The sequence below is a fragment of the Lycium barbarum genome, chromosome 10 (genome assembly GCF_019175385.1).
Source record: "Lycium barbarum isolate Lr01 chromosome 10, ASM1917538v2, whole genome shotgun sequence".
In the NCBI taxonomy this organism is placed as follows: domain Eukaryota; kingdom Viridiplantae; phylum Streptophyta; class Magnoliopsida; order Solanales; family Solanaceae; genus Lycium; species Lycium barbarum.
Genome location: NC_083346.1, coordinates 122,850,622 through 122,874,975, shown reverse-complemented (window position 1 = coordinate 122,874,975; position 24,354 = coordinate 122,850,622). Strand labels below are relative to the sequence as shown.

General features: G+C 34.2%; 2 protein-coding genes across 2 annotated transcripts; both read left to right on the top strand.

Moving 5' to 3' along the window:
* Positions 1-4,427: 4,427 nt before the first annotated feature.
* Positions 4,428-14,464, top strand: LOC132616236 (C2 and GRAM domain-containing protein At1g03370). The gene is made up of 9 exons (XM_060330858.1): positions 4,428-5,743; positions 7,417-8,643; positions 9,054-9,236; positions 10,204-10,487; positions 10,603-10,719; positions 11,200-11,462; positions 12,063-12,303; positions 13,131-13,406; positions 13,730-14,464. Exons 1-9 carry the CDS (start codon positions 5,395-5,397, stop codon positions 13,937-13,939), a joined length of 3,150 nt encoding a protein of 1,049 aa, XP_060186841.1. The 5' UTR covers positions 4,428-5,394; the 3' UTR covers positions 13,940-14,464.
* Positions 14,465-16,265: 1,801 nt separating this feature from the next.
* Positions 16,266-22,678, top strand: LOC132614368 (protein phosphatase 1 regulatory inhibitor subunit PPP1R8 homolog). Its single transcript, XM_060328810.1, has 3 exons — positions 16,266-16,494; positions 20,046-20,588; positions 21,727-22,678. Exons 2-3 carry the CDS (start codon positions 20,152-20,154, stop codon positions 22,499-22,501), a joined length of 1,212 nt encoding a protein of 403 aa, XP_060184793.1. The 5' UTR covers positions 16,266-16,494; positions 20,046-20,151; the 3' UTR covers positions 22,502-22,678.
* Positions 22,679-24,354: the final 1,676 nt, after the last annotated feature.

The following is a 24,354-nucleotide window of genomic DNA, read 5'->3' as shown; positions in this document are numbered from 1 at the left end:
ACAAGCCAATAAAAAAACGGAAAAGGCTCTTCGTTATACTTTAGGGCCAATTATACCCTTAAAGTTATACTATGTGGTCAATTATACCCTTATGTCTAACTGCTGCCACGTGGCATCATCCCAGCCCTTCAAAATTATTTTACCCTCAAATAATTTTTTACCCACAAAAATAACTCAACCCGACTCGATTATTTTACCCGACTCTTTTTCCAGCAATCTAGTCGGGTTGAGTTATTTTAGTGGGTAAAAAATTATTTGAGGGTAAAATAATTTTGAAGGGCTGGGATGATGCCACGTGGCAACAGTTAGACATAAGGGTATAATTGACCACATAGTATAACTTTAAGGGTATAATTGGCCCTAAAGTATAACGAAGAGCCTTTTCCATTTTTTTATTGGCTTGTATTCTGACTTAGCAATTTTAAAATCCTTCACGCGCTTAGGATAAAAATCTATCTGGTCACCTTGTAAGTTTATATGCCTATCTTACAAAACATGCCAAGTTTAATGGTCCATTTAGGTATTAAGCCAATAATACGGATAATTTTTTTTTCAGCAAAAATAATACGAATAATTTTTTTTTACAAAAATAATACGAATAATTTTTAGTGGATAAAAAATTATTTAAGGGTAAAAAAAATAACCATTTAGATGTATTTTTCATTATTAACTTTGCGAAAGTAATTAAAAACAATGAGACACGTAGAAGGAGAGATATGAAAAGGAGAGGTAAAAGCCTAAAACACAAAAAGTCAAAAAAGAGGGCTCTGTTTGGACCTCTGAAATACGCAAGACACAAAACCAAAAACATCACCTGACAAAACTTAACCCACGCTACATAATTGTCGTTTGGACCTCACGCGCAGGTGTTCAATTCAAATGTGTTTAAAAAATACACTTTGAGCAAGTTTAAGTGTCTATCTGGTCATCTTGTAAGTTTATATGCCTATCTTACAAAACATGCCAAGTTTAAGGGTCCATCTACGTATTAATCCAAACGATTTCCTTACCTTATTTATAGCCTGTTTGGCCAAACTTCTAAAAATAACTTATCTTAAAAAGTACTTTTTTCAAAAGTACTTTTCAAAAAAGTACTTTTGGCTAAAAGCAGTTTGTGTTTGACCAATTAATTTAAAAAGTACTTTTGAGCAGCAATTAGTGTTTGGCCAAAAAGTGCTTTTATGTGTATTTTTCTCAAAAGTATTTTTTAAAAAGATGATTTTGGGCAAAAACTATTTTTTTTAGCTTCTGAAAAACTGCTTCTGCTACTCCCTAAAAGTACTTATTTTCTCCCAAAAGCTTGGTCAAACACCTCACTTTTTTTAAAATAAGCACTTACTGAAAAAATAAGTACTTTTGGGGGAAAAATAAGCTTGACCAAACAGGCTATTAATGTGTTTTATTTCCTTCTTTTTAATTTACCTAATTCGTATAGATTTTGTAACAAGTCTATTGATATATTTTGTAAACTGAAAAATATCGTCATGTTCTATAAATATACCCTCCTACCATGTACATATATGTTTTTTGCCCTAAAAAATAAACTCATTAATTATTAGTGACCGGTTACCAACGCAAAGTTAGATTAACAACGCAACACAAAAAGAGAGTAGGTCTTAAATACTATTAACATTTCTTTTCCAATCATTTTGAATTGATTGTCCGTTGGTCTCATTAATCAGGATTCATGTCGGATAGGTTTATTGAGGTGTAAACTATTTTCTATCACGAATATTTTTATTCTTATAGCTCGAAAACGAGACCTTTGATCAAGGATGAATTTTTTTTAATCATCCCACCACACTCCTTGATAATACCAGTAACACCATAATTTTCTACTTTTGCTCCAGTGATCAATACAATTTTTTAAAAAGCCTTTATGTGTTTATTTATACATTTGTTAAATTAAAGAGGAGATAACTCTGTTAAATGATTTATGATTAGTTACGTTATTATTAAATAATTTTATTAATGAGTGTGTCAAAATTTTAAACAATACTTATTTTGAAATGGATGGAATATAATTTAATTTCTCGTAGAAAAAGAGAGAGGTGCCCTTGCATTATGGCTACCATCAAATCAAGTCAATCCAATGGACTTTCTCGTAGTCAAATTGCATAGTATTTGTATTTGCCACAAATGTGACCGACACAAACATACACTACTAGTACAAAACATTTCGAATATGGTGTTTTTTTATTTCTCCCTTGAGGTTGATATACATATTTTGAGGTTTCGATTAATTTGATTCGTGCTATGTAAGATTTATTAAAGATGAAACAGTCATTATTAAAATGTTTTTTTCACTTTATGATCTTAAACTTCTAGTTATGGATTAAGAAATCACATTCCACTACCATTCTTAATGAATTTGACTACGGTGTTGGGTACTACCAAATAGTCCCAAGACCCTACCATTCAAGAAATTGATGGAACCTTTTATTACTTATTTATGTCGTAGTTCCTTGTGATTAGGATTTAGTGTAAGTGTCAAAAAGCTACTACTACAAGACCAAACCAAATCATTGGCAGTTGTGCTTTTTGCGTTTCACAAGTGAAAATGACCGTTTTGCTGGAAAAAAAGTTAAAAAAACAAAGCAGTTAAAAAAAAGTTAAACAAATATATGTTCTTTCTCAGGACATGTGTTTTACTCAACTTGTGCATTTGTTTTTTTACCAACAAAACCTCCTGGATCATATTGGATGGATAAGAGCCCTCCATCCTCGATTAAAGGTATCGAGTTCGAATTATGAATATGAATTTTTATCATTAGGGAGCGTTTTTCTTTTAATGGACCTTATGTGTTACGAATTCAAATTAATCGGGGTTTCAATGCAAGTGTCGAACGCCGAATGATTAAATTTTTTTTCTTTTTTCTTTTTATAACAAGAAGTACCAAAAAGGAAAAAGGGAAAATGTGGATGCACTTTAAATAATGAAAGAATCGGTGTAGCAAGGCAAGCAGTGATATATTGGCCTTTCATGGAAAGTTCCCCTTCAACTCTCTTTGCAAAAGGGAATTGTTCCTTGAAGCTAAGTATTTTTTATTATCTTCACCACCCTCAAATTCTTGTGTTGACTTTTGTGTTTAAGTGGTACTTTTTTTATTTATTTAACATAAGTTCAACATCTAGGGTTGCATTGGATGCTTGACAACATTTAACTAGGAAATGATTGACAAAATAAAGATAGCGGTGGGAGAAATTCATTATCGTGAGATAAATCGTTCTCGAATTTCGATAGATAATTTCTGTCAATCGACAGAAGACTCACACATACTGAAAGGATACGACTTTAAGAGATGGACTCGATCGAATGGCCAACCACATCCTACTTTTATAGGAGATGAAATTCAAAAGATCACTATTAATATGTAGCAGATTAAAAGATCAGAGCGAGTAATAAGACAATCAAGAAGAAATTAAATCGATTGATTGTAATGTAGATAAGGAACTTAGGACATGGACCACTTAGTTATGAGTCATGACAATAACATCTTATACCACGGACTTAACTTTTTTTGGTATTACTAACAAAGTAACTATATGAACATTTTTCAACTCCACATTTTGTGGGAAAAAAGTTAATAAAAGTGAAAGTGTAGTGTTCTTTTTGAACCCCAAAATACATAGTATATCACAAATCAACAAAAATCAGTACAACTAATAATTCTTTTTGTGGGAAAAAGGTTAATAAAAGTGAAAGTGTATTGTTCTTTTTGAACCCCAAAATACATACTATAATATATCTCAAATCAACATAAAATCAGTACAACTAATAATTTTTTTTTCTTGTAACTGCAAAATAGATAAAGGCAAAAGTTGTTTATCCAACAAACAAAAAGCCCCTCTTTTTGAAAAAAGAAAAGAGAAACAGCCAAATTTTATAGTGAAGCTAAAAAGTAAGCCTCTAAATGAGGCAAAAAGCTTAAAACTATAACGTAAAGCTATTAAAGAAGTGGTTATATTAATGGCTGCTAATATTTACTCCCTCCGTCCCAAATTGTTTCACACTTTTTGTTTTTGGAGAGTCATAGAAGTTGTTCTTTAACCGTAATTTTTTCATATGTCTTTAAATATTTTAAATTATTAATTACTATAACTTATAGTATTTTTTTCGTAGTTTTTAAATATGCAAATCTTATCTAGAAAAATTTAAAAATTCTACATGCAAACACAAGGTCAATTAAAAAGCTTGACTCTCGAAAAATAAAAAATGTCAAATAAATTGAGATTTTTACGTAGTACTCCTATATAGTTTGTTTATTTTAGGAAGTTATTATAATTAAAAAAAAAAAAGTCAAAGTCTAAATTCATACGCGTAAATTGCAACTTGAAAAAAAAAAAAAAAGTTTTACAGAAAAGTCCATTTAGCCTCTTTTAATTTTTTTTTAATTATTATTTTAATTATCTTGTTTCTCTCTCTCATTTTGCCTTCTTCCTTCCCTCCAATCTCCATTTTTTTTTCTTCCATATTCAACATTTCTAAATCAGGGTCTCTTTAATCTTAGACAAATATTGCTTGTATTTTATTTTCTTGATTTTCTTAATTAAAAATTCAATCTTTGGTCCATTTTTGTATGTGGGGTATTTTCTTGATTTTGCCATTGTTTAATTTTCTTTGACTTGATCCTTTCAATTGTCCTTTCTGCAAAAAGTTTGAGCTTTTGATAATTTATTATAATCATTTTTGGTTTGTTGTTGTACTATTTATGAAAATTTATTTGTACTTGCTTAAAGTCAAATTCCTATTTTTGTGTATGTCTCCTCAACATTGTGTCTTAGTTTGCAGCCTTTGAAGAAATGTTTTAATAATAATTACTCATTTTTTTCCTCATTGGTTAATTGAACTTATCCCATTCTTGATCACGCGTTTGTTCAATTAAAGTTTGAACTTTTCTTATCCTTTTTTGTTAGTTATTATTAATAGTTAAGGTCATTTGACAGTTTCTTGTTTTTATTTTTGAACTTTAGAATGTGGGGTTGTGTTCTTGTTTAATAAAAATTTGATCTTTATAGTTAATTTCATTTGATCAAAAATCAGTTTCTTGGTTTTATTTTTGAACTTTAGAATGTGGGGTTGTATTCTTGTTTAATAAAAGTTTGATCTTTATAGTTAAGGTCATTTATTCAATCAGTTTCTTGGTTTTATTTTGAACTTTAGAAGGTTGTGTTGTGTTCTTGTTCAATAAAAAATTGGTCTTTATAGTTAAGGTCATTTGATAAAAAAATATTTTTTTGGTTTTGTTTTTGAACTTTAGAATGTGGGGTTGTGTTCTTGTTCAGTAAAAATTTGATCTTTATAGTTAAGGTCATTTGATCAATCAGTTTCTTGGTTTGTTTTGAACTTTGGAGAAGGTGTGGTTATGTGATTTTTCATTTTGTTTGGTAAATATGAAGCTTTTAGTAAGAGCTATTGAAGCAAGAAACATACCAGCAATGGATCCAAATGGTTTTAGTGATCCATATGTGAAATTGTCATTAGGAAAACAGAAGTTTAGAAGTAAAGTTGTGAAGAAAAATCTAAATCCATCATGGTGTGAGGAATTTGCCTTTAAAGTGGATGACTTAAAGGAGGAGCTTATTATTTCTGTTTTGGATGAAGATAAATACTTCAATGATGATTTTGTTGGCCAAATTAAGTTTCCGGTGTCTCAGGTTTTTGAATCCAATGATAAGTCCCTTGGCACTGCTTGGTATACTTTGCAGCCTAAGCATAAGAAGGGCAAAAACAAGGATTGTGGTGAGTTGTTTACTTTTTTGGTCTTGTTTTATACTTGTTTGATTGGTTTTGCTGTCTGAATGTTAAACTAGTTTCAGATAGGAAATGTTTCTATATCTGCTAGAGTTATGTGTCTTTCCATTTTGCTTCATAGGTTCAAGATTTTATTACATTGATAACCTGTGATAGCATTGCTAGTTACTTCCTCTGTCCCAATTTATGTGAAGCTGTTTGAATGGGCGCAGAGTTTAAGAATGAAAGGAAGATTTTTGAAATTTGTGGTCCAAAATAAGGCAACAGATATTTGTGTGGCTATAAATCATTCCAAGGGTAAAATATTGTTACTAAATATTAAAGGTTTCATCTTTTTAGACTGACTAAAATGGAAAGTGTGACATATTGGAACACAGGGGAGTACCATCTTTACCAGATCATCAATCAATGCTTATCAAGAGATTTCCGATAGTGAATCATCATTCAGCTGATTTCAGATAGGAAATGTTTCTGTATCTGCTAGAATATATGGTCTTTACATTTGGCAAGGTCACAGGTTTAAGATTTTATTACACTAGCAGTGAATTTTAACCTGCGATAGCATGTTAGTTACCATCTTTACAAAATCATCAATTAATGCTAATCAAGAGATTTTGGATAGTAAAGTCAGCAAAATACTGGACATTCAGCTGATTTCAGATAGGAAATGTTTCTGTATATGCTAGAATATGGTCTTTCTATTTGCTTCACACGTTCAAGATTTTATAACATTGATAACTTGTGATAGCATATTAGTTACCATCTTTACCAGATCATCAGTTAATGCTTATGAAGAGATTTCGGATAGTAAACTTAGCAAAATACTGGACAGCCAACTGATCTTGGATAGAAAATGTTTCTTTATCTGCTAGAATATATGGTCTTTCTTCCCTTTTTGATGATGACTTATGTGGTTGAATGCTGTTGAGATGGTTTAAGCCGGTCTCTCATCACTCATGTTTTAAGAACTTTCTGTTGCATGTTATTAGCAATAAAGGCGTCTTTGCACTAGTCGAGATATCTATAGATACATCCTCTGATGATTAGGCTGTGTGTGTCCCTAGAATGGAATGTCTAGATGGAACAAACCAATTTCATTTTAAAAGCTACGATGCTTGATAAAATTCAATGTATCGATGTTACCTTTATCAAAAAATAAAATTCAATGTATCAATTACAAATACTCCTTCTCTCCCAATTTATGTGAAGGTATTTGACTGGCACAGAGTTCAAGAGAAAAAGAAAGACTTTAAAAACTTGTGGTCCACAATAAGTCATTAAGGGTAAAATGGGAAGTTTTAAGTTAAAATATTACTAAAAGCCTGCTTGGATTGGCTTCAGGTGTTTTTAAGCCAAGATAGCTTTTAAACACTTTCATAGTGCTTGAGTAAGATAAAAAAAGTGCTTAAGCACTTACTTTTAAACCAAAATAACAAAAATAAGCCAAAAGCTATAATTTAGGATTCATAACTTATGACTTATGCTTATAAGTCATAAGCTCATCCAAACAGGCTTTAAATATAGAAATGTGTCATTATTTTTGAGATTGACTAAAAAGGAAAGAGTGTTGAGATGGAGGGAGTATCAATTACAAATAGAGTTTCTTTAATGGTTTGCACAGGTCCAGTTAAGGATTTAATTGTGCTCTTCCTTTCTAATAGGTCAAATTCTTCTCACAATATGTTTCTCACAAGGCAATACATTGGCGGACTTGCAATCCGTTGGTGATCATGGTTCGAAGAAGTTGCCCGATGTGGCATTAACTGAATCTCCTTCTTTGTCTTCCAATGGCACCGTGAGATCATCTTCCCCTTCAAGATCCGAAGAAGCAGCTGAAAGGCCTCATGCACAGACCTTTGCTGGTCGACTTGCTCAAATTTTCAACAAAAATGGGGAAAATGCAGTATCCACAACTAACCCGAAAGCTCCAGATATAACAGCAACGACCGAAAGTGCAAGTACGGCTGCTTCCGAGAATGCACAAGAGGAACAACAGTCCACATCGGGAAACTTTCAAGAATTATTGAAAACCATGGAGGCGAGAGAACAAGGAAGTACCGAAGTTTCGAACCTTCCCGGGGTAGTAGTGGATCAATTGTACGCTATTGCCCCTCATGAATTGAATTCATACCTTTTTTCGCCGGATTCAACCTTCTTTAAATCCTTGGCAGATATTCAGGGATCCACGGAGTTGAAAGTCGGGCCTTGGAAACTTGAAAATGAGAGTTTAAAAAGAGTGGTTACTTTTATCAAAGCTGCAAGTAGATTGGTCAAGGCTTTAAAAACTACAGAGGACCAAACGTATCTTAAAGCCGACGGGAAGTGTTTCGCTGTTTTAGCTGTTGTGAGTACCCCGGATGCTCCGTACGGAAGCACTTTCAGGACAGAATTACTTTACAATATTACCCCTGGGCCGGAACTGCCTTCGGGAGAACAGTCTTCAAGGTTAGTAGTATCATGGAGGATGAATTTCTTGCAAAGCACTATGATGAAAGGTATGATAGAAAACGGTGCACGGCAAGGTATTAAGGAGAGCTTCGAGCAGTATGCGAATTTATTATCTCAGAATGTAAAGCCAGTCGACGCGAAGGACATAGGTACGGAGAAAGAACAAGTTTTGGCATCTCTAGAAGTGGAGAAACAGTCCGATTGGAAGCTGGCTGTCCAGTACTTTGCTAATTTTACTGTAATTTCGACCTTTTTCATTGGGTTATATGTATTGGTGCACATCTTGTTGGCCATGCCTAGCACAATACAAGGGCTTGAGTTTGTTGGCCTTGACTTACCGGATTCTATTGGTGAATTAATTGTGTGTGGAGTGCTAGTACTTCAAGGAAAACGGGTGCTGGAGCTGATATCACGCTTCATGCGAGCTAGAGTACAAAAAGGTATACAGTTATTAGTTTTTTGTTTGGTTAATAGCCTGTTTGGCCAAACTTCCAAAATCTGCTTATTCTGAAAAGTACTTTTGTCAGAAGTGCTTGTTGGAAAAGTACTTTTGTTGAGTGGTAGAGAAAAAGCTACTTCTTTTAGCTTCACAAAAAAGTGGACCCAAATCTTACACATTTGGCCCACAAACTTTTGGTCCACTTTATTGTCACACAAAAGGAAGCCTCACACAACTAGTGTCAGTTGTGTGAGACACATAATAATGTTTTTCGAATACCCGGGGTGGTGAATGTTCTTCTTCCCATGTTCACATGCTGACTTTTAAGAACTTTCACCTATAACGTCTTTAACATGTATACATTGTTTTTCGAAGGTGTTTGATGTGTTTTATCTTTGATGATTTAACCAGGAAGTGACCACGGAATCAAAGCACAGGGGGATGGTTGGCTGTTGACCGTTGCCTTAATTGAAGGAAACAATTTGGCAGCTGTTGACTCAAGTGGGTTCTCTGACCCGTATGTGGTGTTTACATGCAACGGGAAAACTAGAACCAGTTCAATCAAGTTCCAAAAGTCTAATCCCAGATGGAATGGTAGATCTTTATCTTCTGAAGAATCAGTTGTCTTTATTTGAAGTTCTATAGCAGTCGTTAGAGCTGGAAAAATGGTTAAGAAAAATAAGTAACCATCCAATCCGATTCATTAGATATGTGTTGGATAACTAACTTTTTAAATATGGATCAGATATGGATATCCCGATGGATAATCTGGATATCCATGTTATCAATACCAGAGACGAATCTAGGATTTCATGAGGATGGGTTCACCATTGCTTTAAGATAAGATATAAAATTTTATAGTGACTTCAACTTCTCGTTGTAGATTATCCCATGGAGTTTTTTTTTTTTTTTTGCTTTTTGGGACTTGGTATAATTAGAAATAAAGGAGAAAAAAAGTCATCTGATGCAATATAAAATAAAAACACATTTTTTACTTGGTTAATAATATAAAAAGGAAGGTCAAAAGGAAGCTTTAGAAAATAATAGCAAAAACGTGCAAGAGCTGGGGATTGAACCCGTGACCTTGAGGATGTAAACATAGCCTCTACCCAGTGTTCCGCTCAACCTATTTTGACCATGTGTTCATTTAGTTAATATTAGATATATTTTCAGAATTATACACATAATATATCGAGTTTAGTCGAGTGATCATGTGTTCACGTGACCCAAAATTTATGCATAAATTCGCCCCTGATCAATACCCATTTGTCTGGCTATCAGGTAGTCTACGCTTATTTTGGCTTAGCTTGTATTCTCACTACTATTCCTGAAACCATGGAGAATATGGATATCCATATTATACGTCGGTTAACCCACTTTTTATCCTTGTTAAATATGAGCGGGTCGGATATTTTATCTGTTTTTGTGTAACCCATTTTCTACCCGTCCATATCCGATCCGACCTGCCCGTTTGCCTCTCCTAGCTGCCATCATTTGAGCATGTGTACAAGGTCATCTTTTCATTAGTTTTGATTAGTGGTTTGAACCTCGTTACATGCAGAGATATTTGAATTTGATGCAATGGACGACGCACCATCTGTTCTGGACGTAGAAGTGTTTGATTTCGATGGACCTTTTAGTGAGGCTACATCTCTTGGGCATGCTGAAATCAATTTTGTCAAAACTAATATATCAGATCTGTCTGATGTTTGGGTTCCTCTTCAAGGGAAGTTGGCTCAGGCATGCCAGTCTAAGCTGCATTTAAGAGTTTTCTTGAACAATACAAAGGGTAGCAATGTTGTCAAAGACTATCTGTCTAAGATGGAGAAGGAAGTCGGGAAGAAGGTACATCATCCATTTCTGCAGTTAAAGTTACATGGTCAATGGATCTCATTAACTATGCGGATTTATTTTTCTTTCTTAGTCTTGCTTAACGGTGTTCTCTGAATAATTTTTGTAGATAAAACTACGATCTCCTCAGACTAATTCAGCATTCCAAAAGCTCTTTGGGCTTCCACCAGAGGAATTTCTCATCAATGATTTTGCCTGTCACTTGAAACGCAAGATGCCCCTCCAGGTAGCTATGTTTATTGATTCTTTGTGTGGATAAATCATGGAATGTTGCTTTTGAACAGTGTCCTTAGGGGTTGTTTGGTTGCTGGTTAGGAAGTGAATTATTCATGTATTAAAACCAACATAACTAGTACCATGTTTGGTAGCATTTTAGTTGATATGTATAAAGTTCAGCACACTAAATACAGTTTATACCGTATAACTAAAACATGTATAGATTAAGAGTCAATTTATGTATTATTTTATGTAAAATAGAAAATGAAATAACTAATACATGAATAAGTAATATTGAATAACTAAAACATGCATAACTCTAACTAGCAACCAAACGCCCCCTTAGTGTATTCTGCATCAGTTGTTCAAGATTGCTGATGTGCTCTCTGTCTGATATGGCTCTGGTATCTTGTCAAAGTAGTAAATGAGCCTCTGCCAACTTGCGGAGATATGATGTTATTAATGCATTCAATTGTAATTTTTGGTTCAGGGCCGTCTATTTTTGTCTGCAAGAATAATTGGGTTCCATTCTGATCTATTTGGACATAAGACCAAATTTTTCCTTCTTTGGGAAGATATTGAAGACATTCAAGTTGAATCTCCTACTTTGGCATCAATGGGTAGCCCGAATGTTATCATGACTTTAAAGCCAGGTAAAGGTTTTGATGCAAGGCATGGGGCCAAGACTCAAGACCAGGAAGGCAGGCTGAAGTTTCATTTCCACTCTTTTGTCTCTTTTAATGTGGCTCACAGGTAACTTTTCACCTCTTTATGAACAGAGAACCTATTTTGAACTAGTACTTTGGGTGTGTTTGGTATGAAGGAAAATGTTTTCCATGGAAAATGTTCTCTTGGAAAACAAGTGAATTTCTTACTTATTTTCTAGTGTTTAGTAAGTAAAAAGAATATTATCCCAAGAGCATTTATATGCAATCTAGCAAAACACTATGGGGCGGAATAGGGTGAGAAGTGGGAGTTCGGGGGTGGCAGAGGTTGGGTTGGTCAAGGGGTGGAGGTTGGGGCGTTGGGTGGGTGGGGAGGAGACGATGAACTTGGAATATCACTTATGGAACTTGGAATATCACTTATGGAACTTGATTTCCCTACTTCTATTAGGGAAGTCTTTCTCCTCATTTTTAAGGAACTTGTTTTCCTAGCGAAAATTTTTCCAAAACATTTTGACCAACCAAACATGGAAAAATTGGAAAAATTGAAAAACTTTTTTGGAAAATGTTTTCCTCCATACCAAACACACCCTTAATGTAAGATTTGTCCTTCCGCTTGGGATGGTTCCTCCTCTGAGAAGCTTTTAGTGATAACGAGTAATTTTAATTCATTTGGTTATGTGTCTAGGACTATCATGGCATTGTGGAAGGCAAGAGCTTTGAGTCCCGAGCAGAAGGTGCAGATAATTGAAGAAGAATCCGAAGCTAAAAGCCTTCAAATGGCAGAAGAGGATTCGATAGGCAACGACTTCCAAGCTGCTGACGATGACTCTGAAGGCAAAAGCCTTCAATCGGAAGAGAGCGGATCATTCGTTGGCGTGGAGGATATACATATGTCTACCGTTTATTCCTCTGTACTTTCAGTTCCAGTGAGTATCTCCCCTGCCCTCAAGTTATCTCTCTTTCTCTATACACACACACGCACCCACACCCACACCAGTGGCGGATGCAACATGCAGATATCGGGTTCATCTGAACCCAGTACTTTTAACGCGGAACATAAATTTATGTATAAAAAATCACTAAAATTGCATCTGAACCCATAATTTTACAAATATAATGGGTTCAATACTAAGAACCTTAAAGATTGAACCCATATTTAAGTCCTGGATCCGCCTTTGACACACACGCACATGCACACACATCTCTAGCATGTTTTGGTGTCCTATATGTTATTCTTTTTCTTTTGTTCCAGAGATTTTAGGCTTAAATATATTGGATGGATTTCGGTTGAGATGGGATTACAGGCCTGCATGTAGCAGTGGTTAAATTGTTCACCCACTTCCGTTAAAATTGCCTCAATTATAGTTAAGATTATCTGTTATCTGCTGTGTAGTCATAGTAAAAAATCAGAGCTTATGAAATAGGAATTCTTTATGACGTTTCACATTTCTTTCTAAAAACAAGTTACTTTTACCGTCTATTTTTGGCCAAAGGTTGCTCTTCACGTGAGAGTACGTTTTCATTTCTATTTTCATTTATTTGTTTCCTCTAATAGCATTAAGTTATTTTTTGCATGAAGAGTACAATCTTCCTCTAGATGTACCAAAAATGCAGAACCAAAAATGAGAGGGGCAACTCATAATGAACCCACCATGACATGGACTTTTGTTGTCTTGTTATAATTTCCTTTTTCTTGACGGGAAGAACGTTTGTATTTTCTGACTTGCAATGTTTGATTTCTGGTTGTTTGCAGACAGAATTTTTCATGGAATTATTCAGTGGGAACGAACTTGATCGTAAGGTCATGGAAAGAGTCGGTTGTCTTAATTATTCTTATAGTCCCTGGGAAGAATCTGAGAAGCCTGATGTGCATCAGAGGCAACTTTATTATAAATTTGATAAGTGTATATCCCGTTATCGAGGTGAGGTAACAAGCACGCAGCAGAGATCTCGCCTTTCTGATAAAAACGGTTGGCTCATAGAAGAGGTCATGACTCTTCATGGAGTTCCATTGGGTGATTATTTCAATGTAAGGACACCGGCATACTCTTTGTATTAAGACTTAAGGGCCCGTTTGGCCATGAGAATTATTCACTTTTTTCCGGAGTAATTTTTCACTTTATTTCAGAATCAGTGTTTGGTTGTAAAATTTTGAAATCCAACTTGGAGTTAGATTCCAAATTTGGATAAGTTCTCCAAACCGGTTTTCCAGAATCTTCATAAATTCCAAATGAAGTGCTCTCTTCTCTCCTTTGCCAAGAGCATAACCTATGGCCAAACACCTACTTATTTTCCATTTTAACTCGTCTTTCGGGGCTACTTCGTTGATTCATTCTTTCCTTGTTTTTGCAGCTTCACCTGAGATACCAGGTTGAGAATGTCCCCTCAAGATCGGGAAGATGCAACGTTCAAGTACAACTGGGAATTGGTTGGTTGAAGTACTCGAGACATCAGAAAAGGATCACGAAAAACATAGTTTCTAATCTGCAAGAGCGCCTACTAGTCATGTGCAGCGGAGTTGAGAAGGAATATCTCTCAAAATCTGATCCTGTCGTGATCTAGAGGGTTCGTTGGCTTTTGCAAACATTTATTTGAAGGATTAATCATCCAAATCTCCATTGGAGCAAAGTTTGTTGTATAGTTCTTGAGTCACTAACAAGTGACCGGAAGAAGCAAAAATGCGTAGAACTTGCACTATGGAGCTCAGTTTATGGTTGAAGATATCAAGAATGCTCGGTCAAGACAGCGATCTCCCAGTCGCAACATACGGATACATGTTTAAACTTTTTGTATGATAGCGACCCCAACTAGTTTGGGATTGAGGTGCAGTTGTTGTACAACATCTTACATTCAAGTAGATGCACAACCCTTTTTCTTTTTTGTGACATGAAATAACTTTCATTACTTCAATCTGTAGGATGAAGAGAAATTTTTTGGTATGTAAATAATACCCTCTATTTTAGGATTTGATTAGTTCTTTGGAAGTCCAATGTATTTTGTCATTTGGCCAAGTGAACAGTGAAAACCATTCAGGATAACTGTTGAGGTTTTTGTGGAATTAGTATTTTCTTAATTTTGTTTTTTAAAGGACTATTTGGTTAAGCACATTTAACTTTCAATTAATTGAAATGTGCACCTTTGATCCTTCTAAGTTCTAATTACGGATGTTTACAGACTTAGCGAATTGTTAACTATTAAATGATGTAATTAGGTATGTGTTATGTTAAACACGACATGGCGCAGTTACAGCTTACCGAGGACATGACCTTAGATAGGAGGGTTTGGAGGACCCATATTAGGGTAGAAGGCTAGTAGATAGTCTCATTACCCTGCCTTATTAATAGTCGCATTATCGTAGTATAATTTCTTGTGCTCTAATTTATGCTATTATGCTATTATCTGTTATTTCCTGTGCTTTGATTATTCTATGTTATCTGTGTCGCTTGCGTTACTTCATTTCCATATCGCTTTGAATCTCTTAGCCGTATCTGACCTCTTTTTATGTTTTTATTGAGTCGAGGGTCTCTCGGAAACAGCCATCCTACCTTGGTAGGAGTAAGGTCTGCGTACACTCTACCCTCCCCAGACCCCACGTTGTGGGATTTCACTGGGTTGTTGTTGTTGTTGTTGTTGTTATGTTAAATATATATTGTTACTCCATATTTGAGGGTAATGTAGTTGTAAAAATAATTTACATATAACATATTTCATATCTAAGGGGGTCAAATACACGCTTTTTATTCAATTCAAGGTTAGATATGTTTAGTGAAAAATAACAAAGACCAAAATTAGACTCTATTAATGATTGATGTAAAGCATATGGATGCAAAATTTACCCTTATCCAAGCATTTAATGATTGAATCCATGGCTCGAACCCATTACCTATAGGGAAAGAAATCAAACATATCGAGGAGGACCTTTCGCAAAGGCCAACAGCAGATAGTTGATGTCATTAGCCTTAACTTTTTGATCTACTTGAAAGCTGATGGGAGTACGGTTTGCTCTATTTATCCTATTCGAGCTAGAATAGAATGGAAGAAAGAAAGTTGTCCTTTATATCATCCCGATACGAAAGAGTGCCAAATAATTTTTCGGGAGCTGATATCTCTTCTCAGTTTTGATCTGGAAAAGGTCAATCAAAGAAAGTACTCTTGTATTGCCCGATGTTAACTCGGTCACACACAAAGATAATTTTTTATTGCTTCAAGACTTCACTTCTCCAAGCTCCATCATATACTAACGTATTTTTGTACCAAACAAGTTTACGTTTTATTTTAACAAAAGAAAAAAGGAAAAAGAAAAACAATCATACATTTTAAGAAAAAAAAAAAACCAATCCGATTCTATCTTTCAACGATTGAACAATAGTGAAATATTGTTACCCCTAATTTTGCTATCCTTGCCTAAACCAATTATTAATGTAACTTTATTGTTATTTATAATGATAAACCCGGATTACTTTATTGCAACACAAAATATTTTAATGACTTTATTATTTTATTATTATAATAGATAAAGAGCCTGTTTGGATGAGCTTATGCTTATAAGCTGCAAACACCTTATAAGCTAAAAAAAATAAGTTGAGATAGTCTAATTTATTTTTTTATCAGCTTATAAGCTGCTTTAGATAAGTTAAGTCAAATGAGTCCAATTATTTTTTTGAGTTTATTTTAAATACAAAATGACTTTAAGCTGACCAGCCAAACATTCAAAAAAGCTAAAAATAACTTATAAGCCAATCCAAACGGGCTCAAAGTTTAAATGATCCAAGATAATTTTATAATTTTATTGTTACAGAAAATAAACTTTACCATAAGATTGAAATTATATCCCAGAAATATATTAAACTTTTCTACCATCCTAGAACAAAAAAAAAAAAAAAAAAAGAGAAACGAAAAAAAAAAAAAAAAAAGAGTGTTTGGGAAATCCCTCTTTATCTTACGCCTCCATTCTTTTCTTCCAAAATCCTCACACAAGAAATTGAACCTTAAATTTGCTTCTTCCTTCGATCTCCAATTTAACTTCAACTTCAAATCTCATACAACAAGGGCCATTCTTTTTTTTTTTTAATTTTTTTTTTTTGTGGGCAGCTTGCTTTTACTTTTGTTTCAAAGAGGTTAGTGAATCTTTTTTTTTTTTTTTTTTGCTTAAGCTCATTTGCTAATACTTACTATCTGTTTTTGATCTCTTGTTAATCTAAACACCTGTTAATAGCATTTGTAACAAACCCTTTTTCTAATTATGTATGTTAGTTCAAATTCTGATTCTTGGATTTGTGAGTTGCTTAATATTGGTGCAAGATGGTTTTTTTTTTTTCTTTCTGAAGGGGAGCCTTGGCGTAACTGGTAAAGTTGCCGCCATAGTGACCAGGAGGTCACGGGTTCGAGCCGTGGAAACAGCCTCTTGCAGAAATGCAAGGTAAGGCTGCGTACAATAGACCCTTCCCCGGATCCCGCGCATAGCGGGAGCTTAGTGCACCGGGCTGTTTTTTTTTTTTTTTTCTGTTGTTGCACATGATTTTGAGCTTTAAAGATTGCTGCTTGTTGTTGGACTATTTATAGGGTTGAGGTAAGAGCTATTATATTGACATTGTTAGATTACAAATGCTGAAAAAGACAAATCTTTTTTTTTTTTTTTTTTAATAATGGTGGTGTCCTGGCCAGCTTGCGCGCACCTCGACTAATTCCACGAGCTACTTGTTACCACCCACCGGTACAGATATTGAGTAACTCTGTCCCCCAAGACTTGGACAAATGGGAAGAATATAGTATCTCTGTCCACCAAGACTTGGACAAATGGGAAGAATATAGTGTTTTTGCCTAAGCTTGGATTTGAACCCGTGACCTCATGGAATACTTGGTTATGTATGTTGGCTCAAATTTTGATTCTGGTTTCATTAGATGCTTAAAATTGATGCAAGATAGTAGTGGTGTAGGATGTTTTTTTAAGTTGCACGTATAGTTTGAGCGTTAAAGATTGCTGCTGGTTGTTGGAGTATACTATAGGGTTGAGTACAATTTTTTCTTATAAACAACTATGTAGTTGTGTTAGCAGAATCTATTGACATTGTTATATTACAAATGCTGGGAAAGACTTTTTTTTTCCTTTCTAATACTTATCTGCTTTGACTTGTAAATGTAAGCCCTGTTAAGAACATTCATAAATCATAACAAACCCTTTTGCTAGTTATGTAGCTCAAATTTTGATTCTGGATTTATTAGATGCTTAAAATTGGTGCAAGATAGCAGTGGTATTGGATTTTTTTTTTGTTTTTTGTTTTTTTGTTTTTTTTTTGTTTTTTGTTGCACGTATAGTTTGAGCTTTAAAGGTTACTGCTTGTTGTTAGACTATTCTATAGGGTTGAGTTACAACTTTATCTAATAGTAAGAGGCTAACAGCTATTTATTCGTGTTAGCAGAATCTATATTCACATTCTTAGATTAGAAATGATGAAAAAAGGCAATATTTCCCTTTTTATCCCACATAAAGTTTTGTGTTGTTGTACACGTGGCTGTGGAACGGAGGCGGGTGCAGCCTCTGTACAATGGGTTCGACACGGAACGTAGATATTTATGAAATATCACTAAAATTTAGGCATATATTAAAGCACAATGAGTTTAGTCTAAGAATGTTAAAAGAGATTGAATCCATAAAGTTTAAATCCTGAATTTGCCTTTTATGTGGATGTTGAAGTAAACCACCATATTGGAATATATCAATATTTAGTTGAGAATATTGTTGCATAAGACACCATTCAAGAATCATACTAGGCATGAAATCCAAAATTTCAAGTCTCAAATACTAAACTTATTAAGTCCCCATCCATCCTAAAGTGCAAATCAAGAACTAAGTTTTGATGGATAACAAGACTTGGCTTGCATACCATTTATGATATTCAAGTTTCTAAACAATGGCTTCATGACCCAAGAATTATCCAAAATTTCATATATGTAAGTGTATCATATGGATCATTTATAAGTCTCAAATGTCTACCAAACAACATAGATACTTATGCAGATGTGATCTTCATGATAGCTTTTAAAATTTTACTTTATATGCCCATCCTCAATCTCTTCTGATACATCACCTACAATAGCAACAAATTATCACTAGGATAAAGCTTAATGGCACATAAATTTTGGACGTGGAACCATTAAATTCTCTAAATCCGATCTAAATTTAAATAGCTCATATCAAACTTAATTATATGGATTAAACTAACCTGTCATATTAACAAGAAACCATTGTTTTAAAAGGCAGTGTCAGGACCCTCGGGGCAGGGCAGTGGCAAAACGCCCTGGGGCTAACGTGCGGGGCTTAGTTCCTATGAGGCTTACGCCCTAAGCGCCCAACCGTACGCCTTAAACACGCCTAACGCCCAACGCCCAGGGCTCGCCTAACAGTTCTTACACAAATTATATTTTAAATTCCTTAATTAAAATCATTCACGCTCATAATTGTTTAACAAAATAATGATACTTAATAGTTTTTCATCTATAGAAATAGAAGATTGGGTGTAACTCATATAACAAGTCGTAGTATTGGATATTTACTATTTGAGAACGTCGTGAGGGTGAATATCACTTATTTTTTTTTAAAAAAAACACATAGCGGAATTGTACATTTTCACTTGTCATTGGTCATAAGTCCTATGTATCAGAATTATCATATAATTTTATTTTTTGTTCATGAAGAAGTTATGTTTTAATTGTAATATTGATAAATTTTATTGATTATTTGCTTATAGGGAGATAAAATGAATAGTATGATAGTAATAGTGTTTTAAGAAACTGTGTTTTTTTCCGTGTTTGAAAGTTAAAATGTTAGAATTGTTTTGCATTTCATAATAGCTTTTATTTCATTGTATTGTTTATACTTGTAAAATTATGTTATATATAATTATAACTTATAAGCGGTGTATAATGGGCTTTGATCATTTTTTTGCGCGCGCGCTCACACACACACACACACATATACATATACATATACATATATATATATATATATATATTTCATTTATTTACAGTTTTCTTTTATTTTTTATGTAATTTTACCTATTTAAAAATATTTATTGTAATTATATTATTTTAAGAAATACTAAAAATTAAATACCCATGGGGCTTACGCCCCGTGCCTCGAGGCGTATGTAAAACGCCCCGCCTTATGCCCCCGCCTTTTAAAACACTACAAGAAACTTATGTATCAAAAGTCGTACAAAAAGCAATTCATGAAATGAACTTAAACCATAACAACTCACTTCTTCTTTTTGCTAAGTAGTAACAATTCCCTTTCTAGTAATCTGAAAGGAAAAAAATCTTGTGGCATCAGTTTTAACACGTGACAAACCAAGATAGCTATAGGAAACACTTATCAGAAAAAGATACAAGCGAGAGAATAAAACAATAACAGGATTTTTTTTCCCCAAAAGAAAAAAGAATTAGAGGTTGTCCACTAAAAGAATTAGAGGTTGTCCACTTGTTGAATAGACATAATTAGTAAAATAGCGCTCTTTGTTTTCTTAATTTTCCTATATATTTTATGAACTTCTGCAATAGATTGAACAGAAAAGTTGCATACATATGTTTGTTGATGTCTAAAAAGTGTTGTAGATGCTCTTCTCTTATTCTTTTTACTTTTTCGTTGGTTGAATCCTTCTTGTTGATGCAGTTCTGAGATGGAAACTGATTCGTAGAACCATGAGTTGATGTAGTGGTGAGAAGGATCCATGCCTGAGATCTTATTCAACTGACGAAGAGCTGAAGGTACAGACAGAATGTATGGTAGAACAGGGCTTGATCGATTCAAGAAAGCTCAATCATTGGAGCCATTTCAAGTGTCTGCAAATTCAGCCGCTAAGCCGGCATTGCAGCCTACCTCAAAGGCGGTTGCTCATCAACAAACTCAATATGTAAATCCACAACCTGCTTTACAGAAATCCGTGGCAGCAGATGCAGCCGCTTCTACAACGCCAACTCATCATGTAACTCACGGAGGGGGACAATCAACTTGGCTGCCTCCTGATTGGGCTATTGAGCCACGGCCAGGCGTTTATTATCTTGAGGTGATCAAGGATGGGGAGGTACTTGATCGTATTAATTTGGATAAGCGAAGGCATATTTTTGGACGACAGTTTCATACTTGTGATTTTGTCCTTGATCATCAGTCAGTCTCACGCCAGCACGCTGCTGTGATTCCACACAAAAATGGAAGGTGCGACACATACTCCTGTTTTTCGCTTATCTAGTGTGGAACATATTATTTTCTTGATTTGTTAGACTAGCTTGGAAAAGAAGGAGAAAGTAATTACTCCTCTGTCCCAATTTATGTGAAGGTATTTGACTGGGCACGGAGTTTAAGAAATACTACAAAACATGTAGCCATATTTTATCCATTGGTACTTAAAAACATTAAGCTCTTCTTCAAGTAAAGGCTATTTGTTGCATAAAGTTGCATATTTTTGAAGGTTCACAAATATTACCCCATACAAACACAAGAAAAGAGAAACTCTGGATTTATTAGAGATTGCTCAAGATCATTTCAAAATTTGTTGCAAATGTATGTTAACTGTAAAATTTGGGACATTAAGATTGTCATTTATCTGTAAATATCATCTATCAAGGTCATCCAATTCTCATGAATAGGCCCATCTAGCCCCATTTATATTCGTGTAATAGAGATGATACTTTGACTGCATAGTCATTTATATTACACCGTTAATGTAACTTGTCAATGGGGAGCATCCTTATTGGTATTCTTTTCATCTTCTCCGCATCATTAGACATACAAAGTGCTCTTTCTTCTTACCTCATGCAGGTTGACTTATATATTTTCGGGTAATAACATTTTTGGTCCCGCGGTATTTGGTAAATTCTAATTTTAGTCCTTATGATATCTGGTTGAGCACATTTAATCTTCAAAATTACTTGAAATGTGCACGTTTGGTCCCTTTGCTTATGAATATTCACAAAATTTTCAGAACTATTGATCGTTCCGTTGTTTAATTACACATGTAATATGTTAAACGTGTACCGTTACTCCATATTGAAGGGTAATATATTTCTAAAAATAGTCCAGATACAATTATTTCTTACGTTAGGGGACCAAAAATACACATTTTTATTAACTGAAGATTAAATGTGTTGGGTCATCTATCACAAGGATCAAAATCAGAATTACTAGTACTAATTGAGGGACCAAATACGCTATTCTCCCTATACTTTATAACATCTACTGTGCGCCTTTAGTCAAAGAAAGTGCCCCGTTTTGGAATCCATAATGCCTATCCTTAGATGTAAAGATGCTCTTCTTAGCTCATGGAGGTTGACTAGTTATATGTTTTCTCTTGCAGCATTTACGTGATTGATTTAGGATCTGCACATGGAACATTTGTTGCAAACGAGAGGCTGACAAAAGATTCCCCCGTTGAGCTTGAGGCCGGACAATCTCTGAAGTTTGCTGCATCAACAAGAACTTACATCTTGAGAAAAAACAACGATGCTCTCTTCCCCCGTCCACGACTACCTGCAGAAATAGATTTACCGCCACCTCCGGATCCTTCAGATGAGGAAGCTGTTTTGGCTTATAACACCTTTTTAAACCGATATGGGCTTACAAGCCCTGATTCAGTGTCAAAATCAGCAGTATCATCTGAGAGACCGACTAAAAGAATTAGGAGAACAAGTGTGTCGTTTAGAGATCAGGTTGGGGGAGAGTTAGTTGAAGTTGTTGGTATTTCTGATGGAGTAGATGTGGAGACGGAACCCGGTCCAGTTGGTGTGAAAGAAGGAAGTCTTGTCGGGAAATACGAGTCTCTTGTGGAAACTACGATGATACCCAAAGGAAAAGAACAGTCCTCTGTAAAAGTTGTCAACTTTTCCCAAACAGGTGTAACAGACAAACTTAAACAGGTATTGAACAAGGTGAAAAATCCGCCAAAGGGTGGGATTTATGATGATCTTTATGGCGAATCGGGTCCTGGTAAAGTGGGTTCTTGGGCATATTCTGGTTCCGGTAATGCTTCTTCTACTGACGATGCTGAAGGAAGCTCCCCCGGTTCTTTAAGCAGAATATCTGGAAGTATCTCGAGCAATGTGGACGACGATACTGATGATTTGTTCGGATAACAAATGCATTGCTTGCTTTTGAGTAGATTAAGTTATGTTAGTCTTTGTGTTCTTCTTTTTATTTTTCCCTTTCCTGGCGTGTGCACCAAAAAAGATTCAATTTTGAACTCAATCTTTATGTGTCAGGACACTGAATCTGTGACTTGAGATCAATGGAAAAAAGTGTGTTATCTTTCACATTTTCATTTTGTGCAAAACAAGAAGTCACAATGCATATGTGGTGTTTTTTGTTGTATGATCACTAAATACAATTTATTTAGGGACTATCAAAACTTGATTTTTGGGCCTGTTTTGTTCTCATACTCCCTCTTTATGTCAACCTATTTCTTTTTTAGTCCGTACTAAAATGAATGGCCTCTTTCCTAATTTGGAAACAAATTTACTTTATGAAATGATTTACAGCCACACAAATATTCAAGATTTATTTTGAATCATAAGTTTCAAAAGTCTTCACTCTTTCTTAAATGCCGTGCCTAGTCAAATGGGTTCACATAAATTGAAACGGAGGGAGTATAATACAGTCACAACTATCTATAACGTTGGTTTCGAGATTTCTCGGCAGATTATTATACACCTATAACAATATTTGACATTGAAATAATATTTGGCTCTTATAGGCCAAAAAAAAAAAATGCATAATTTTTTTTTGTTTTTAGTGTGAATTTTTAAGCTTAATAACACTTTATATAGAGAAGGATTTTTTTTGGTATAAAGTATTAAAATATTTAGTCAAAATTTCTAGACCTATTAATAGTAATCTTAGAGATTCTATTTCTATGAAAATGGTTAATTATTATATTACGAAAAAAGAAGATAACTGTTATAGAGGGTAATTTTTACAAAGAACGTACTGTGACTATTATACAGAGATAAATATAACATAAAAAAATTAATTCCGAGAAATAGTTGACTGTTATAATGAGGTGATGTGATATAAGAATGTTGTTATAGAGATGTCCGACTGTTCAACGGTTTCCTAAAAGCATTTTTTCACTGCACAAGCAATTCTTACAAAATTAAATTAAAACACTTTTGGTCCCTAGTTTGAAGGGAGTTCTACCCAATGACCTTGAAAATGGATGGTTTTAAATTTTTTATCCTTGTTTGTCCCAAAGGGCAAATCTCCATGTCTAAAGTTAAAGCTTGTTGAACTTAAAGTTTTGACCATTAGGCGAATGGGGTCAGAAGTTCAAGACAGGCCACCTTTAAGGCCATTCTTGTAAATCACTTCCTAATTTTTAAATGCAGCGGAAGGTAAATTGTTACGTATAATTTTATGTGTGGTTACAAAACTTTATTATAACGGTATGTCACAACATTTTTATTTTATTAAGCTAATTGAATTATATGTGAATTGCCCAAAAAATACAACCCATAAAGTCGAATTCTTTAGGTCGGTTTATGATATGTTACAAAACTATTTTTTATTATATTAAGCTAACTGAACTATATGCAACTTGCCCAAAAATTACAACCCATAAAGTCAAATTCTTTAGGTCGGTTTATGATATGTTACAAAACTATTTTTTATTATATTAAGCTAACTGAACTATATGCAACTTGCCCAAAAATTACAACCCATAAGGTTGAATTTCTGATGCCGAGTTATGATATGTCACTCACTACATGTGCTTTGCCACTATATAAATTTTCACGTAGGACAATAAAATTTATAAAATATAACTAAAAAGAATATTAAAAATTTGATGGTTAAATTTTTAACACTTTTTAAATTTTTTTACCTATATTTTAACACGTGGAGTCCTCGAGAGCTAAACTTAAACCATTTTCCCATAGAAGTTAAATACATGAACTCCATGCAACTAAATTTAGATGTTTTCCTCATAGAATTT

Excerpts from the sequence above, each read along its gene's own strand:
- LOC132616236 (XM_060330858.1), top strand. The coding sequence starts at position 5,395 with ATGAAGCTTTTAGTAAGAGCTATTGAAGCAAGAAACATACCAGCAATG. Across the intron at positions 9,237-10,203 it reads GTCTAATCCCAGATGGAATG|AGATATTTGAATTTGATGCA; the intron begins GTAGATCTTTAT and ends CGTTACATGCAG. Across the intron at positions 12,304-13,130 it reads CCTCTGTACTTTCAGTTCCA|ACAGAATTTTTCATGGAATT; the intron begins GTGAGTATCTCC and ends GGTTGTTTGCAG.
- LOC132614368 (XM_060328810.1), top strand. The coding sequence starts at position 20,152 with ATGTATGGTAGAACAGGGCTTGATCGATTCAAGAAAGCTCAATCATTG. Across the intron at positions 20,589-21,726 it reads ATTCCACACAAAAATGGAAG|CATTTACGTGATTGATTTAG; the intron begins GTGCGACACATA and ends TTTCTCTTGCAG.